Source organism: Chlorocebus sabaeus, chromosome 7 (assembly GCF_047675955.1).
Source record: "Chlorocebus sabaeus isolate Y175 chromosome 7, mChlSab1.0.hap1, whole genome shotgun sequence".
NCBI classification, from domain to species: domain Eukaryota; kingdom Metazoa; phylum Chordata; class Mammalia; order Primates; family Cercopithecidae; genus Chlorocebus; species Chlorocebus sabaeus.
The window spans coordinates 78,627,654-78,646,662 of record NC_132910.1 but is presented as its reverse complement, the minus strand read 5'-3'; the positions used below and the strand labels follow the sequence as shown (position 1 = coordinate 78,646,662).

At 38.2% G+C, this 19,009-nt stretch overlaps 1 protein-coding gene across 5 annotated transcripts in view; it reads right to left on the bottom strand.

Moving 5' to 3' along the window:
* INTU (inturned planar cell polarity protein) overlaps positions 1 to 19,009 on the bottom strand; it is a 105,169-nt gene that overhangs the window by 76,337 nt on the left and 9,823 nt on the right. For 4 of the 5 annotated variants that reach the window (XM_007999751.3, XM_007999752.3, XM_007999754.3 and 1 more), the window contains exons 1-2: positions 18,521 to 18,761; positions 1,559 to 2,094 (exon numbers count right to left, since the gene is read on the bottom strand). In XM_007999751.3, the coding sequence (XP_007997942.2) occupies positions 1,559 to 2,094; positions 18,521 to 18,666 (682 nt within the window). In that variant the 5' untranslated portion in view covers positions 18,667 to 18,761. Of the gene's footprint in view, positions 1 to 1,558; positions 2,095 to 18,520; positions 18,762 to 19,009 lie in introns of those variants that run through there. The other variant, XM_007999753.3, reaches the window with a different exon arrangement.

The following is a 19,009-nucleotide window of genomic DNA, read 5'->3' as shown; positions in this document are numbered from 1 at the left end:
AACCTGGGAGGTGGAAGTTTAAATGAGCCAAGATGGCGCCATAGAACTCTAGCCTGGGCGACAAGAGCGAAACTCCATCAATACATAACAACAACAATCATTTATCATCTCTCCTGGTTCTGGGGTTAACTGGAGCCAGCTGTGGTTCTCACTTGGGATTCCTCATGCAGTTACAGCCAGATGGTGGTTGGGGCTGGAGTCATCTTAAAGGCTTCTCACTCAAATCTGGTGGCGAGGGCTTCAGCTGGGAATATCAGCTGGATCACTGGGGTCTTGGCCTCTTCACATAAGGGTGACTGGGTTCTAAGGGCAAGTATCCCCAAAATAACCAGGCAGAAGCTGCATCACTTTTTATGATCCAAACTCTTAAGTCACATGGCACCAATTAAGCTGTAGTCACCAGCCCACTCAGATTCAATGACAAAGAGCACAACTCTCTGTAGGAGGAGTATCAACACTACATTTTAAGAAAGTGTGCAGATCCTGTTGAGATCATTCTGGAACACATACTTTGCCACAGATGCCCTTCCTACAAGATTGTATATGATCCTCCTTGTAAACCCCTATGATGACACTTACCAGTGAGGAACTGCCTGCCTATCTGTAACCCATCTCTTCCACTAAAACATAGCTCCTTTCAAGAAATAATTGGATCAGTAAAGTAATCTTTTATTCCTGGCACTTAGCAGACGCTAAAAAAACAAATTGTCAAATCAGTGAACAAACAAATGAAATTCAGATTTAAAGCTGGAAATATTTGAAAATGTATCTGTAAATGTTCTTCATTTAAACCTCTTATGCTAGATAAACTTAAAAGACTGTCAGCTTTTAGAAGTTATTACTTTTAAATTTTAGTAATGATATATCCTCACATTTGACTCATTTATCTATAAGTAATAAGATTGCTACTAACTCAAACATTGTATCTAACAGCTTAAAATTTATCAGCAACACAAAATGCTCATTTTAATATGTATTCAGAATAACTTGTGGGTTTATTTTTCTTGAAAATTGGTGGGATATTTTATGACACATATATTTTATGACACACGCCCTTAAAAGGAAATTTATGTATAATAACCACTGTTGCTAAATATGCCAAATGAAACAGTTGCAAACCACTCCAAGAACTTAGTGTACTCAAGTGCAAACATAGAATTTAAAAGTATTTTTATTCATAAATTATATATTTTTGTATCCTGTTACTGGATATAGCCATTCAAACCTAAATTATCACTCTATGATCAACTTTTTTTTCTTGTCAGCAAATATAACCAAGATGAAATAAAATTACATAATTCAAAACTTGAAAATTAGGTAAGCTATTTCTTGGCCTGAACAAGGCACACACATATTCAACACACTGAACTGGTTATTTTAGAACACTATACCTTGTAGTGTACCATGTGTAACCATTTCTCTACTGTACCAAATGTCATTAATCAGGTCTTAATCTGTGGAGACTGTATGTAATTGCTTTTATCACATTTCCCGCAAGGTGTCATCGTTAATCATGTATCTCTGTAAACAAGGATGGATGTGTACCAGCAACACTTACCAATGAGTACCTGACCACTCTTCATAGCAGATCCCCCTGGCAGCAGGCCATGAACCACAAGCCTCTCTCCATCACCCTGCTTTCCAGTTCTTCTCCAGCTCCACTTGGTCTGATGAATAATTCCAACCAGCACTTCCAGAAGCTTGAGCTGCTCTTTGGCTTTGATGACAGTTAGCTTTTTGGGGTTTACATAAACATTCACATCTTTGTACCGCTGTTGGACAATGACTCCTGTCTTCTGATTGGACTGATGCTTTAGAATGGATACTGGTCCATTGTCATTGCTATTTTTTTTATTGCAGCGCTTGGGTAAAAGTCTTTTCCTTCTTAAAATTTTGGTAAACTGCTTGAGTTTGGGTTCATACTTTTTTCTTTCTTTGTAATCATCTTCAATGATAATCTCATTTTCACTGAACCTGACATGGTTCACAGTTGGTGTCTCAGGAAGGAGGCTTTCTTCTTCATCCTCACTCAATTCCAAATAAAACAGCTCTCCATTTTTCTGCACACTGTCCAGCCATTCAGGCTCAAGATCACTATGAAAGAGAGAAAAGATAATCTTAATAGCAGCCCAATATATATTAAGAAAGGCATGTCATCCTGGCATGGGAGTGAGGGTAGAGGCTGGGGAGCAGGAAGATGGGAAAGGGTGAAACTTCTTTATTATTTCAAATTATCCTTACTATTTCTAATTTATGGTGAGCCTCAACATTATTTCCTATAGGATGCTTTTTTTGTAGAGCTTTGAAGAATAGGAGTTGGGGGAGAAGGAATCAAAAAGGCATAGCAATAGAAAGGAAAACCAATGAAAAAAAAAGATGGTCCCCTTATAGAATCTATGAGTTGAAAAAAATTAAATCAACCACTGTGTGGTTACTGTTCACTTTAAACAATTTCACTGAATGATAATTTGCATTAGCAGTTAATTATGCAATTATATCCACAGAAGTATGCCACTTGGAAATTGTACATGAAAATATATTATAATATATATAATAAATTATTTAGGATGGTTGTCAGGTTAAAATGAAAGCTAAAGCCTACCAGCTTTAACAGACTTTTTCATAAGTTTTCAAAACAGAAACACCCACTTCACCATGAACTAAAATCTGCCCTGAAAACAACCCATTTATAATCACAGTTAATATAGTAATGATCACTTTACAGTCTATAATTTCCATAAAGCTCCTTTTTATGAAAAACTGTAGTAGAAAAAACAAAGCATATATTACATAATTCATCATGTGATTACAAAAAATATTTTTAACTGGGAAGTATGCTGCTGAAAAAAAACCAAATTACTGCTATTAAAATGATTGAAATAGCATTAAGAAGCAAACATACTCATGGTAACAAACCTAAACTCTACCCTGTTCAATGTTATGAACAGTTTACCTTTCAAACTGCTCTTCTTTAAAGTGAAACTAGTCATAGCAGAAAAATTAACATGTAGAGAGTCTTTTCAGAAACATGAGCTGTAATATCCCGGCCTGAAAGAGTGTAATTTGTGTTCTAATCATTAAATCAGATAGAAGACATTTCTGTTTTCTGCAGTGTTTATTAGCAACTCCAGTTCTTTTAACTTAAAAGTCAAATGTCTCTTTCTAAATACTTTGAAAATTAGTCCCCAAAATATACTATTCTATTACTCAACTCAAACTAACCACTGCTCTCGTCTGTGGCTGGTTGTTAATATAAAATTTTCAACTACATATGAGTCATTTAAAAATAATGCCTAACAAGCTCAAAATGTCAAAACTAACATTTCTTTGGGACTTGTTGGTTCCCAGTGTGTGGCATCATCATAGACACTAAGCCTCATTTGTTACAGATTATTAACCAAATATCGCTTATTTCAACCATACCTATCTGTACCCATGGAATCAATATTTAAATAACTATGCAGTTCTACTCTTGAGAGTCTAAATAACTATATCCCCACCATAATCATTTAGATAACAAAGCTACCTTAATTTTAATTGCTACAGTGTAAATACCATGATTGTACATTAATTACTTAAAAACATATGTATCAATTTAATATATATATCAATTTAAAGAATGAATAAAGTGTATCAGCCTTATTATCTCACCCTTTTAACCTGGTAAGTTATTTGTATTAGAGATATATAAAAGAAACATTTTCTTCCACTTGCTAAATACGAAGATGATTCATTTCAATCTCTAAAATTTGAATGTGAAATCACTTTTGGTTATGATTCAAAGATCCAATCCAAGCAGGTGGGGGCCAAGGGGATAGCATCTTGGCATTCAATTGTGGAGCAACTAAACAGCGCCAGGAACTGTGGTAAGTACCAGAATTATAATGATGAGAATGTCAGTTCCCGCCCTCGATTAGTAAAGAAGAGAAAGTGAGGAAGAATTCATGACAGTACATAGGGTAAGTACAAGACAGAGGCATACAGGAGAGTCACCCAGCTTAGCCTAGCTGGAAGTTGAGGGGAGATCAGGGAGACCCCAGAAATCAGTTTGAAAAGGATAAATGGGGGAGGGAGAGAAATGGGGAGCTGAAGGAAAAGCCGTGAAGAGGATTTCAAACAGGAGTAACAGCATAAGCAAAGACCTGATGATAGTCCCCATGACCTAGACGGAGAACCACTGGCAGTCTGCAGTTGCCAGAGTAAATGTGGAAGGTGGGGAATGACAGAAGTGGTCAAGCCTTAGTTTTGCCAGGGTTTTTAGATCACCCTAAGGGGTTTGGCTTTTGTAGTGCAGGTGAGAAGGCATCAACAAAGAGTTTTAAGTAGAGAGTTTATGTCTTAGATATCCCTGGATAGGCCTACTTTGGCAAGTAAATGGTTGGTGGATTTGAGGTGGACAAGACTTAAGTCAGGAGGACTAGTCAGGGGGCTATTTCAGTAGTTGAGGCAAAAATGACAAATAAAGCAATAGAAGAGATGGAAAGTAGGAAACACATTTGAGAAACTCTTGAGAATCACCAGAACTCTGAGACTGATTAGGTGGGGAGAGAGAGAGAGCAGGATTCAGGTTGACTGGATTTCTAGTTGGTGACTATACTTTCATGCATCCTTTTGTGCATATCCATGTGCAGACTCATTGTAATAAATGGGAACACAATCTTAATACAAGTCATTTTCTCTTACTATCTCTCTCTCACATGAACACTGTTAAAAAATCCATGCTTTATAATCACATACAAACACATATAGGGTTATTCTGTCACTGTTTTTAAAAAGTGGAATCATTACATATGTACCTATATAAAGGTATATACTTAACTTCATAATTTCTCACTTAACAATACAGCTTAGAAATCACTAGTGGTTGCATAATATTCGATATCAAGGATGTAGGACATTTGGTCATTCACCTACTGATAAGCTTTGTGTTCAGTTCTTGTTTTTCCACCACAAAGCTGTAGGAACCATCAATATACACGTGTGTGTGTGTGTGTGTGTGTGTGTATATATATATCTTTACCCAAAAGACTATACCAATTTATATTTTCACTAGTGATATGTGGGATCCATTCTCTTAATGTCTAGATTTTTAAAGATACATCATTTTAAGAAGAGAAAGACATTTTTTAAAAAGAGGAAGAAACTAAAAGGAAGATAAAGAGGTAGAGACAGGGAAGTGTATATAAGAGACCCCACACAGAAGGGCAACTTATACTGAAAAGCAAATAAACTGAGAAATCATGAAGAGCTGAGTTCAAATTTTGTTCTATTACGATTTTAACCTTTTTAAGATCAACTGATTGATTGCTTTAGTTTTCCTCTTCTTGAAAACAGATTATAGCGGTGGTTCCAAGATGGTCAAATAGGAACAGCTCCAGTCTACAGCTCCCAGCGTGAGCGACGCAGAAGATGGGTGATTTCTGCATTTCCAACTGAGGTACCGGGTTCATCTCACTGGGGTTTGTCGGACAGTGGGTGCATGACAGTGGGTGCAGCGCACCAAACGTGAGCAGAGGTAGGGCGAGGCATCCCCTCACCCAGGAAGCGCAAGGGGTCAGGGAATTCCCTTTACTAGCCAAGCAAAGCAGTGACAGACAACACCTGGAAAATCGGGTCACTCCCACCCTAATACTTCGCTTTTCCAATGGTCTTAACAAAAGGCACACCAGGAGATTATATCCCGTGCCTGGCTCAGAGGCTTCCACACCCACAGAACCTCGCTCATTGCTAGCAAAGCAGTCTGAGATCCAACTGCAAGGCGGCAGCCAGGCTGGGGGAGGGGCGCCCGCTATTGCTGAAGCTGGAGTAGGTAAAAAAAGAGGCCTGAAGCTCCAACTGGGTGGAGCCCACCACAGCTAAAGGAGGCAAGCCTGCCTCTGTAGACTCCACTTCTGGGAGCAGCGCATAGCTGAATAAAAGGCAGCAGAAACCTCTGCAGACTTAAATGTCCCTGTCTGACAGCTTTGAAGAGAGTAGTGGTTCTCCCAGTATGGACCCTGAGATCTGAGAATGGACAGACTGCCTCCTCAAGTGGGTCCCTGAACCCCAAGTAGCCTAACTGAGAGGCACCCCCAGTAGGGGTAGACTAACACTTCACAAGGCTGGGTACCACTCTGAGACGAAACTGCCAGAAGAACAATCAGGCAGCAACATTTTCTGTTCAGCAATATTCGCTGTTCTGCAGCCTCCGCTGGTGATACCCAGGCAAACAGGGTCTGGAGTGGACCTCCAGCAAACTCCAACAGACCTGCAGCTGAGGGTTCTGACTGTTAGAAGGAAAACTAACAAACAGAAAGGACATCCACACCAAAACCCCATCTGTATATCACCATCATCAAAGACCAAAGGCAGATAAAACCACAAAGATGGGGAAAAAACAGAGCAGAAAAACTGAAAATTCTAAAAATCAGAGCGCCTCTCCTCCTCCAAAGGAACGCAGCTCCTCACCAGCAACGGAACAAAGCTGGACAGACAATGACTTTGATGAGTTGAGAGAAGAAGGCTTCAGAAGATCAAAATTCTCCGAGCTAAAGGAGGAAGTTCGAACCCACGGCACAGAAGTTAAAAACCTTGAAAAACGATTAGACGAATGGCTAACTAGAATAACCAATGCAGAGAAGTCCTTAAAGGACCTGATGGAGCTGAAAACCAAGGCACGAGAACTACGTGATGCATGCACAAGCTTCAGTAGCCTATTTGATCAACTGGAAGAAAGGGTATCAGAGACGGAAGATCAAATGAACGAAATGAAGCAAGAAGAGAAGTTTAGAGAAAAAAGAATAAAAAGAAAAGAACAAAGCCGCCAAGAAATATGGGACTATGTGAAAAGGTCAAATCTACATCTGATTGGTGTACCTGAAAGTGATGGGGAGAATGGAACCAAGTTGGAAAACACTCTTCAGGATATTATCCAGGAGAACTTCGCCAACCTAGCAAGGCAGGCCAACATTCAAATTCAGGAAATACAGAGAACACCACATAGATACTCCTTGAGAAGAGCAACTCCAAGACACATAATTGTCAGATTCACCAAGGTTGAAATGAAGAAAAAAAATGTTAAGGGCAGCCAGACAGAAAGGTCAGGTTACCCACAAAGAGAAGCGCATCAGACTAACAGCGGATCTCTCAGTAGAAATTCTACAAGCCAGAATACAGTGGGGGCCAATATTCAACATTCTTAAAGAAAAGAATTTTCAACCCAGAATTTCATATCTAGTCAAACTAAGTTTCATAAGTGAAGGAGAAATAAAATCCTTTACAGACAAGCAAATGCTGAGAGATTTTGTCACCACCAGTCCTGCCCTACAAGAGATCCTGAAGGAAGCACCAAACATGGAAAGGAACAACCGGTACGAGCCACTGCAAAAACATGCCAAATTGTAAAGACCATCAATGCTAGGAAGAAACTGCATCAAATAACGAGCAAAATAACCAGCTAACATCATAATGTCAGGATCAAATTCACACATAACAATATTAACCTTAAATGTAAATGGGCCAAATGCTCCAATTAAAAGACACAGACTGGCAAACTGGATAAAGAGTCAAGACCCATCAGTGTGCTGTATTCAGGAAACTCATCTCACATGCAGAGACACACATAGGCTCAAAATAAAGGGATGGAAGAAGATCTACCAAGCAAATGAAAAAAAAAAAAAGGCAGGGGTTGCAATCCTAGTCTCTGATAAAACAGACTCTAAACCAACAAAGATCAAAAGAGACAAAGAAGGCCATTACATAATGGTAAAGGGATCAATTCAACAAGAATAGCTAACTATCCTAAATATATATGCAGCCAATACAGGAGAACCCAGATTCATAAAGCAAGTCCTTAGAGACCTACAAAGAGACTTAGACTTCCACACAATAATAATGGGAGACTTTAACACCTCACTGTCAACATTAGACAGATAAGTGAGACAGAAAATTAACAAGGATATCCAGGAATTGAATTCAGCTCTGCACCAAGCAGACCTAATAGACATCTACAGAACTCTCCACCCCAAATCAACAGAATATACATTCTTCTCAGCACCACATTGCACTTATTCCAAAACTGACACATAGTTGGAAGTAAAGCACTCCGCAGCAAATGTAAAAGAACAGAAATTGTAACAAACTGTCTCTCAGACCACAGTGCAATCAAACTAGAACTCAGGATTAAGAAACTCACTCAAAACCCGCACAACTACATGGAAACTGAACCACCTGCTCCTGAATGACTACTGGGTACATAATGAAATGAAGGCAGAAATAAAGATGTTCTTTGAAACCAGCGAGAACAAAGACATAAAAAAACAGAATCTCTGGGACACATTTAAAGCAGTGTTTAGAGGGAAATTTATAGCACTAAATGCCCACAAGAGAAAGCAGGAAGGATCTAAAACTGACACCCTAACATCACAATTAAAAGAACTAGAGAAGCAAGAGCAAAACACATTCAAAAGCAAGCAGAAAGCAAGAAATAACTAAGATCAGAGCGAAACTGAAGGAGATAGAGACACAAAAAACCCTTCAAAAAATCAATGAATCCAGGAGCTGGTTTTTTGAAAAGATCAACAAAATTGATAGACTGCTAGCAAGACTAATAAAGAAGAAAAGGGAGAAAAATCAAATAGATGCAATAAAAAAATGATAAAGGGGATCTCACCACCGATCCCACAAAAATACGAGCTACCAGCAGAGAATACTATAAACACCACTACACAAATAAACTAGAAACTCTAGAAGAAATGGATAAATTCCTCAACACATACATCCTCCCAAGACTAATCCAGGAAGATGCTGAATCTCTGAATGGACCAGTAACAGGCTCTGAAATTGAGGCAATAATTAAGAGCCTACCAACCAAAAAAAGTCCAGGACCAGATGGATTCATAGCGGAATTCTACCAGAGGTACAAAAAGGAGCTGGTACCATTCCTTCTGAAACTATTCCAATCAATAGAAAAAGAGGGAATCCTCCCTAACTCATTTTATAAGGCCAGCATCATCCTGATACCAAAGCCTGGCAGAGACACAACAAAAAAAGAGAATTTTAGACTAATTTTCCTGATGAACATCAATGCAAAACTCCTCACTAAAATACTGGCAAACCAAATCCAGTGACACATCAAAAAGCTTATCCACCATGATCAAGTTGGCTTCATTCCTGTGATGCAAGGCTGGTTCAACATATGCAAATCAATAAACGTAATCCAGCATATAAACAGAACCAACGACAAAAACCACATGATTACCTCAATAGACACAGAAACAGCCTCTGACAAAATTCAACAGCCCTTCATGCTAAAAACTCTCAAAAAATTAGGTATTGATGGGACGTATCTCAAAATAATAAGAGCTATTTATGACAAACCCACAGCCAATATCATACTGAATGGGCAAAAACTGGAAGCATTCCCTTTGAAAACTGGCACAAGATAGGGATGCCCTCTCTCACCACTCCTATTCAACATAGTGTTGGAAGTTCTGGCCAGGCAATCAGGCAGGAGAAAGAAAGAAAGGGTATTCAATTAGGAAAAGAGGTAGTCAAATTGTCCCTGCTTGCAGATGACATGATTGTATATCTAGAAAACCCCATAGTCTCAACCCAAAATCTCCTTAAGCTGATAAGCAACTTCAGCAGTCTCAGGATACAAAATCAATGTGCAAGAATCACAAGCATTCTTATACACCAATAACAGACAAACAGAGAGCCAAATCATGAGTGAACTCCCATTCACAATTTCTTCAAAGAGAATAAAATATCTAGGAATCCAACTTATGAGGGATGTGAAGGACCTCTTCATGGAGAACTACAAACCACTGCTCAACGAAATAAAAGAGGATATAAACAAATGGAAGAACATTCCATGCTCATGGATAGGAGGAATCAATATCGTGAAAATGGCTGTACTGCCCAAGGTAATTTATAGATTCAATGCCATACCCATCAAGCTACTACCAATGACTTTCTCCACAGAACTGGAAAAAACTCCTTTAAAGTTCATATGGAACCAAAAAACAGCCCGCATTGCCAAGTCAATCCTAAGCAAAAAGAACAAAGCTTGAGGCATCACACTACCTGACTTCAAACTATACTACAAGGCTACAGTAACCAAAACAGCATGGTACTGATAACAAAACAGAGATATAGACCAATGGAACAGAACAGAGCTCTCAGAAATAATACCACACATCTGCCACTATCTGATCTTTGACAAACCTGACAAAAACAAGAAATGGGGAAAGGATTCCCTATTTAACAAATTGTGCTGGGAAAACTGGCTAGCCCATATGTAGGAAGCTGAAACTGGTTCCCTTCCTTACATGTGATACAAAAATTAACTCAAGATGGATTAAAGACTTAAATGTTAGACCTAAAACCATAAAAAGCATAGAAGAAAACCTTGGCAATACCATTCAGGACATAGGCATGGGCAAGGACTTCATGTCTAAAACACCAAAAGCAATGGCAACAAAAGCCAAAATTGACAAATGGTATCTAATTAAACTAAAGAGCTTCTGCACAGCAAAAGAAACTACCATCAGAGTGAACAGGCAACCTACAGATTGGGAGAAAATTTTTGCAATCTACTCATCAGACAAAGGGCTAATATCCAGAATCCACAAAGAGCTCAAACAAATTTACAAGAAAAAAAACAAACAACCCCATCGACAAGTGGGCGAAGAATATGAACAGACATTTCTCAAAAGAAGACATTTATGCAGCCAACAGACATATGAAACAATGCTCATCATCACTCGCCATCAGAGAAATGCAAATCAAAACCACAATGAGATACCATCTCACACCAGTTAGAATGGCAATCATTAAAAAGTCAGGAAACAACAGGTGTTGGAGACGATGTGGAGAAATAGGAACTTTTACACTGCTGGTGGGACTGTAAACTAGTTCAACCATTGTGGAAGACAGTGTGGCGATTCCTAAGGTATGTAGAACTAGAAATACCATTTGACCCATCCATCCCATTACTGGGTATATACCCAAAGGATTATAAATCATGCTGCTGTAAAGATACATGCACACTTATGTTTATTGTGGCACTACTCACAATAGCAAAGACTTGGAACCCACCCAAATGTCCAACAATGATAGACTGGATTAAGAAAATGTGGCACATATACACCATGGAATACTATGCAGCCATAAAAAATGATGAGTTCATGTCCTTTGTAGGGACATGGGTGAAGCTGCAAACCATCATTCTCAGCAAACTATTGCAAGGACAAAAAAACAAACACCGCATGTTCTCACTCATGAGTGGGAACTGAACAATGAGATCACTTGGACACAGTAAGGGGAACATCACACACTGGGGCCTGTTGTGGGGTGGGGGAGGGCAGAGGGATAGCATTAGGAGATATACCTAATATAAATAACGAGTTAATGGGTGCAGCACACCAACATGGCACATGTATACGTATGTAACAAACCTGCACGTTGTGCACACATACCCTAGAATGTAAAGTATAATTTAAAAAAAATGAAAATAAAAGGTAAAATAAATTTTAAAAAGAAAAGAAAATAGATTATAGCTACCTCACGGGACTCTTGTCAATAGAAAATACAATAATGTTGTTCCTGGCATGGTTAAGTTCCAAATAAATATCAGTTCCCTTCTTCTTGCTTTTACTAGATATAACTCTCGTGTTTCTGTATTTTTCTAACTGGCATTAAATGAAGGTGTCTCTAATGATCTCGGTTTGCCAGGTTTCAGGGTAGGTGAGAGTGACACAAGAAGTAAAGCTAGGCACTGCCTTTAAAGACCCTACAGTTCAATATTCCTGGAAGGTTCTCTATTCCTACTCCAGAGGATTAGTACCTAGTTAGATAAGCATCAAGAGATTGATCAACGGGTACAAAGTTACAGTTAGATAGGAGAAATGATTTCTGGTGTTCTATTGCACAGCAGGGAGACTACATTTAACAATATTATAGTGTATATTTCAAAATTACTAGAACAGAGGATTTTTGAATGTTCTCATCACAAAGAAATGATAAACATATGAGGTGATAAATATGCCAAATGCCTTGATTTAATCACGACACTATGTATACATCTATTGAAACATCACATTGTATTCCACAAATATGTATAATTATTATGTGTCAATTTTTTTAAACAGAGGATAAATGATTAGTGTATTAAGAAATTTTAATAGAATTCTAACGACTGTTGTCCCAAACTAGTTGTTCTAGCCCTATTAGAAGAAAGGGGATGTGTTAACAACAACAACAACAACAAAAATAACAACACAAAAACCTAACCTTTCATTACAACTTCCCCAAATCAAAGATATTAATACACAAAGATAATCCCCACTCTAGGAGATGAAGTTTAATCCCTCCTCCCCTTGAGTATAGACTTAGTGACTATACTCTTCTGGAGAACAGAGTATGGAAAGAGAAAGATAGTAACTTTCCAGGGAAGAGCCCTGGCAGATACTACCTTACAAAACCAAGTGATCAAGGTTATGATAAACAGGAAAGGACTAAGAAATTGTTACAGACCATGGGAGACGAAGCAGACAATACAGTATTCTGGATTGAATCCTGGAATAGAAAAAGAACATTAATGGAAGAGTGGTGAAAGCCAAATAAAGTTTGGAGTTTAGTTAATAGAAATGACCAATGTTCATGTCTTGTTTTGACAAATGTATAACAGTTGTGTAAGATGTTAACATCAGGGGAAACTGGGTGAAGGATTTATGGGAAGTCTGTACTATCTTTGGAACTCTTGTGTAAATCTAAACTTACTCAAAAATAAAAAGAAAATTAATGAAAGGAATTAAATATAACAGTTTTAATTCAGATATTTGTAGTACATGGGTCGTATTTCAGCAGTAATATAAATACTCCTTCAAAATTTTCTAAGACCGTATGGTACAAGCTGCAGAATTACTGTGTAAATGTTTTTCAATTTTCTTTCAGTGAGTCTTATTTTGTTTATTCTGCTTTGCTTTAAGCAGAATAACTGCATGTTTATAGCCTGCCTGCAACATTTTAGGGCACTTTAATTGGTACTCAAGTCCCTAAATGATGTGGTAAACAGGAGTAGAGCCGTTCTTCCTAAAGAAAGACTTGCTGATTTGCAAATAAGCAAGTTCACTAACATAAGCTGTAACATAGATATATTAACGAAAATGAACTTCAGATAATGCTAATAATTTTCTCATTCCTGATGTATTCAAAAATATCTAGGTCAACACTAAATCTTTTAATACTCCTCTAATAGTTATCTGAATCTCTCAGGTCTTTATTTGCATTAATGCCAGCATTTTTCATCATTTGCAATAGTACGGCAATTTCCTTAACTACCACAAAAAAAGAGTTATAAAACAGCCAGCCCTACTTGCACATTTCCTTAGTTAAGGAAAATAATATTCCAAATCTGTTACATTACACTTTTTTTTTTCTTTTTTTCTTAGTGGGCAAAGCACAATGCACTTTACCAAAGTGATCAACACATATAGTTATGTGGTGCTAATAGGTATAACAGGACAATTCTAGGAACAGAGAAAAACCACACACAATAAAAACACTGTAACAAATTAATATGGATTCTATCTGGCACTTGTTCAGTAAGCACTTGCTTGCCTATGCTCTTCTGTGTTTTCTTTTCTGTGCTCTGTCTACCAACGATACCTAATTTTCAGTCTTGATGGTCTTCTCATCATTTTCTAAAGGAACACCATAAATTTCAATCGTTAAAACGTATGCTGGATGATGTAGTAGCTTAGGGGTAGGGAGTCTCAGATGAGCTGAAGCTCTTCTTGCCAGTCAACATTAGAATAACTGTTAAGCATGTCAAAGAAGGCAAAGGGATCAGTCAATAAATGCGTAACTGTTCATTCACTGTAGTTAATACATTTCTACATCAGGAACACATCTAATAGTGACCTCATTCCCTGGGTCACATTTCCTACCACCTGCCCCCTCAGCTAAGTGGGGGATTCCTAGGCATCACTAAGTTAGTGATACAATCTAACCCTGGCAGAACAAAAGTCATACAGCAACAAAACATTTTGTGATAGGACTTTACTGTACTTTTAAAGATGTCAGATGGGACAGAGAGCTAATCAAATGGCTGAAATGGAAGTGCCAACATTCAGGAATAAAGACTGTTATAGGACTAGAGTACAGGATGGAGAGATAGTCTAAGACGGACCAGAAGATATTCTAGAAGAAGGTAGCACTTAAGTCGGACCCTGAATGATTTTGATAAGTAGAGATAGGAAGAAAGGGTATTTCAAACAGAGAGAACAAAGTACATACAGGTGTAGGTGTGAAAGCAAGTGGTCAGTTTGAGAATGAGTGGATAATCATTTTCAATAATGAACAGGGAGATCAATAAAAATGAGATAGGAAAGGCCTGGGACAGATCTAACATTTAGAAACCATCCTAAGGAATCCAGAATTTATTTGGAAGGCCACCAAACTTTTGAGTAGAGTAGAAAAATGATTTAGAACTGTTTTAGAAAGCAAACTGGCAGTGGTATGGAAGAAAGACAAGAAACAGGATAAATCAGAGGCATGCAGATTAGTTAGGAGGCAACTCCACTGGTGCATGGGAAACAGGCAAGAGGCAAGAGGCAAGCCTTTTAAGTAAGGCAGTGCCTGTGAGAATGGAGAAGAGAGAAAACCAGAGAAGGAAGTCAACAATACTGGAGACATCAGATCTGAAGACAAGAGTAAGGAGACAATGATGTCAGTAAATGAGATGGGTAGCCTAGAGGAGAAATGGAAGACAATGAATTCTCTTCACACACTAAGCTGGAAGTAGAGATAACAGCAGGATATTACAATTTTTCATCATAAGCCTAGTTATATACCATGTGTCTTTTTAACCTATATTAAATTAAAAGTAAAAAGGAGTCAGTGTTCAGAGCAGAAGAAAAAGTAGAAAATACTATCCTAAATTGGATGTTAATAGTATGGCATCATGAGTTGAAATGAAATATTTTGATTCTTCACAAGTAGTATGTTCCCATGTTAAAAATTCAAGAAAGAGAGAAATTTCAGCATTTCTACACATCATTGAGTTGGGGATATGATGTAACTCTGGCAGAACAAAAATCATAAACCAGCAAAATATTTTGTGTTAGGGCTTTGCTATACAGAATAATTTTTTTTTTTTTTTTTTTTAGATGGTGTCTCACTTTGCCCCCAGGCTGCAATGCAATGGTGCGATCTCGGCTCACTGCAACCTCCGCCTTCTGGGTTCAAGTGATTCTCTTGCCTCAGCCTCCCGAGTAGCTGGAATTACAGGCGGACACCACCACGCCTGGCTAACTTTTTGTATTTTTAGTAGAGATGGGGTTTCACCATATTGGCCAGGCTGGTCTTGAACTTGTGACCTCAGGTGATCTGCCCTCAGCCTCCCAAAGTGCTGTGATTACAGGTGTGAGTCCAGCTCAGAATAGGTCTTTAGTGTACAATGGTGATAGGGCTTCACTGTACAAAAAAAAAGCACTTTTTTTTCATCAGACAAAATTTTGCTGTCACCCAGGCTGGGGTGCAATAGTGTGATTGCAGCTCACTGCAACCTCAAACTCCTGAGCTTAAGTGATCCTCCCTCCTCAGCCTCCCAAGTTGCAGGACTACAGGCATGTACCATCATGCCTGGCTAATTTTTTAATTTTTTATTTTAGAGATGGGGATCTCACTATGTTTCCGAGGCTGGTTTCTGACTCCTGGTGTCAAGCAATGCTCCTGCTTTGGCCTCCTAAAAGCAGGATTACAAGTATGAGTCACCATACCTGGCAGAGAGATGAATTATTAACAGGGGCAACAACATGGATGAATCTCAAAGTAACTATGCTGAGTAAAAGAAGGCAGACAAAAAAAGAACATTCATACTGTACAATTCCATCTTTATAAAACTTTAGAAACTACAAACTCCTATAGAGTGACAAAAAGCAGATAAATGGTTATCAGGAGAGGCATAAATGGACGTTAAGTAGGTACAGGGGGAGACTCTTAGGCGAGATGGATATGTTCATTTTCTTGACAGATGTACACATGTCAAAACATCAAATTGTACATTTAAAATATGTGCAGTTTTTTTATATATTAGTTGTCCTTCAATGACACTATTTTTAAAGTCCCAGAAAAAAATGTAAAGGACATACCTCCCTTCTCCAGTCAATCCTCATGTTTTAGGTAGAAGATCCTTAGCTTTAACAACTAACATCTCATTTAAAATTATTCCTGTTTCTTTCCATCAGTCAGTTTTAAAACTGACGTAACAACAACAAAAAATTCACTTTGAAAAAACAGAAATCCAAGTCATAACATTGACAAACTCTGTGTAACATGAACTAGGCGTATTAGCTGGTAACTTGGCATTGTTGCAAGTGAATGCGTGATTTCTGTTATCTTAATACTAAAACTAGCTAATGGCTCCCTCAACCCAACCGACCCACCAGTATTATCTCTGAAGCCTCCCAGGGTACATGCCCATGTGCCAACTTAAGACATACTGCAGCAATATAAACTCTTCTTTAACAAACCTAAAACAAACCTATTAAAATAACTCTACCAGAATTTACTGTAATGTAATTTTATCTCAAAGATGATAAACTTTTAAATTCCATATTGACAACCACAGAACATGCAGGTAACTAAAACCTCAAAAATTTAGGATACTTTATGTGAATCAATATGCAGTATGACTTCCTTAGTAAGCTTCATGTAGTCCATGAAATGCAATAGGAAATTCATGTCTTTGCTTTAATGAGACAGACTAAGACTGGCATTCCTGTACCTTTGATTAAAGAGTAGTTCTGTACAAGTTGGGAAGGCCACTGCTTATAATGATGACTGCAGCTTAGGGAAGTAAACATCTACGATAAGGGAAGAACAGAACATAAGCCTTTCTGGCAAGTTCAGCAAATTAACCTTCAGGTCCTACAAATCAAGAAAGGACAGACTTAAAATTTGAAACCTGGTAGGACTTGAAACACAGACCAGCAAAACATCTTATGGTAGGGATTTGCTATACTTTTATTATTAGGAGGATAAAGACACTAGAACATTTGGCGTGGTTATTGAAATGTGAAAAGCTTAATGATCATTTTTTACAAAAATATAACACATATATATGTATTTTGAATCATGAAATACTTTTAAGTGACAAGTTCTCCTATCACAAGGTCCGCAGATTGGTCATTTCCTAGGAAACAAAGTTCACTATTTTAATCCCATCGAAGTCATGGTGGCCCATTAGGTATCAGGCATCTTGAATTCTCACACTGACAACATTCAGTTGTGCAACCATACATGAATTACAGATTCTCTCTGGGCTAAAAGTATGTGACTCTAAAATGTGAGAAACCAAGAGTTTGAGTCTTACACTGTCTATGGCTTCACATACCAAGACCAAATAAGGTTCTATGTAATTCATATTTCCTTCCAGCAGTCTTGTGTAATAATCATGAATTTTAAAATTATTTTTTAAAATGCCTACAGCATATTACAAAAAATATGATATTTAAAAATTTGTTTGAGTCTTCAAGAACGTATTAAGCAGGTTTCTTCACCATGCTTTTAAAGACAATGATAAAAATCTTTTACATACTGATAGGTAAAAACAATTGCCAAATAACCTGTTGCTCCTACATACACATAAATTATTTGTAACTGTTGTTCCTAAATACACATAAAATATCATCCTAAAACTGACAAGGTATGGTTGTCCATTACTGGGTTAGTTGACATTTTGGCACCAAAACTTTTTCACGATTAGTCAGTCATTCACTTCAAGCTACTGCTAACTGACTTTTCCAAAGTTCTTAATCCATTGCGGCAAGGGATAGATTTTTCTTAAAAATGAAGTAGCACTGAGTACTGTGAAACAAAATAATCTTTTCATGGCATTATTAAGAAAGTGAAAACCTTTAGGTATCTGCATTTTTTAAAATCAAATTATGACGTAAAATGAAAAACAAGAAAACCATGGAGATGCATAGGAAAATACAGCAGAAATACCCAGAAGTGCTGAGAGGTTGTCCTTGGTGGTGAGACTATGGGTAGGCATTCCTTCTGTTATATAGGTATTCATTTCCATAACAGAAAACATCTACATAAATTTAACAACTGCCTTATAAAACGTGTAGGGTGTCTCTCTACTCCAAATACTAAAGAGATTAAGCCACAAAGACCCCACCAAAGAAGCAAGACACTGCGATCGGAACGAAGAGTTTTTTGAACACTGTTACAGATATATCCTCCTATGGCCTAGACAGAGCCCATGACCAGAAAGAGGAGATTCTCCTCATCTAAGAATCATTAAAAAAAAAAACAAACAAAAAAAACCCTACAGTAGCAAAGAATGGCATCGTTATTTCTGCTCACACCACCATGCAATGGAACGTGGTGCAATTAAATCCCACTTATTATAGAACCCCAAATACTCGATTCCAACCACACCAACACCCTTGCAGTCCCCCCAGCCCACGTGTATATTCTCTGGATTGAAGGGATGGGCTTAATTGTCCCTCTTTGAAAACCTTACTCATAATCGCTACTCGCTGAGGAATATGAACCCGAGTCGCTGATCCGATCTTCAAAATCACAGTCCTCATCTTCTTCTTGTGAAGAGGGGTCCCCAGGGAGCTCGTCTGAGCTCGGACGCGAATCGTACGAAGCCACAGAGGCCATTGTCAGGAATGCAACAGCTACGAGTGAAGTAATTCAAATCTCGCAGCTACAGCTTGCTAAGGCCGCCATGTTGCCTCTGCATGGAGGGGGCAGAGGCCATGTGACCACCAATTCTTAGCTGCAATTGGTGGCAGCTCGGGTTGCCAGGGAGACGGAGAAGCTTCCCAGAAGAAACAAGGAGGACAGAAAGCAGCAGCCAATGAGCTGAAACTTCGAGGAGGGCTTCTCAGTTGGAAGGATAGAAATAGGTGAAGTTTCACCGCTTACGCTCCCCGGAACGCTCTTCCTTAGAGCAGCATAACTTGTTAAAACAGGCGGAGATCCACTGGGTTTTTCCCCTTTT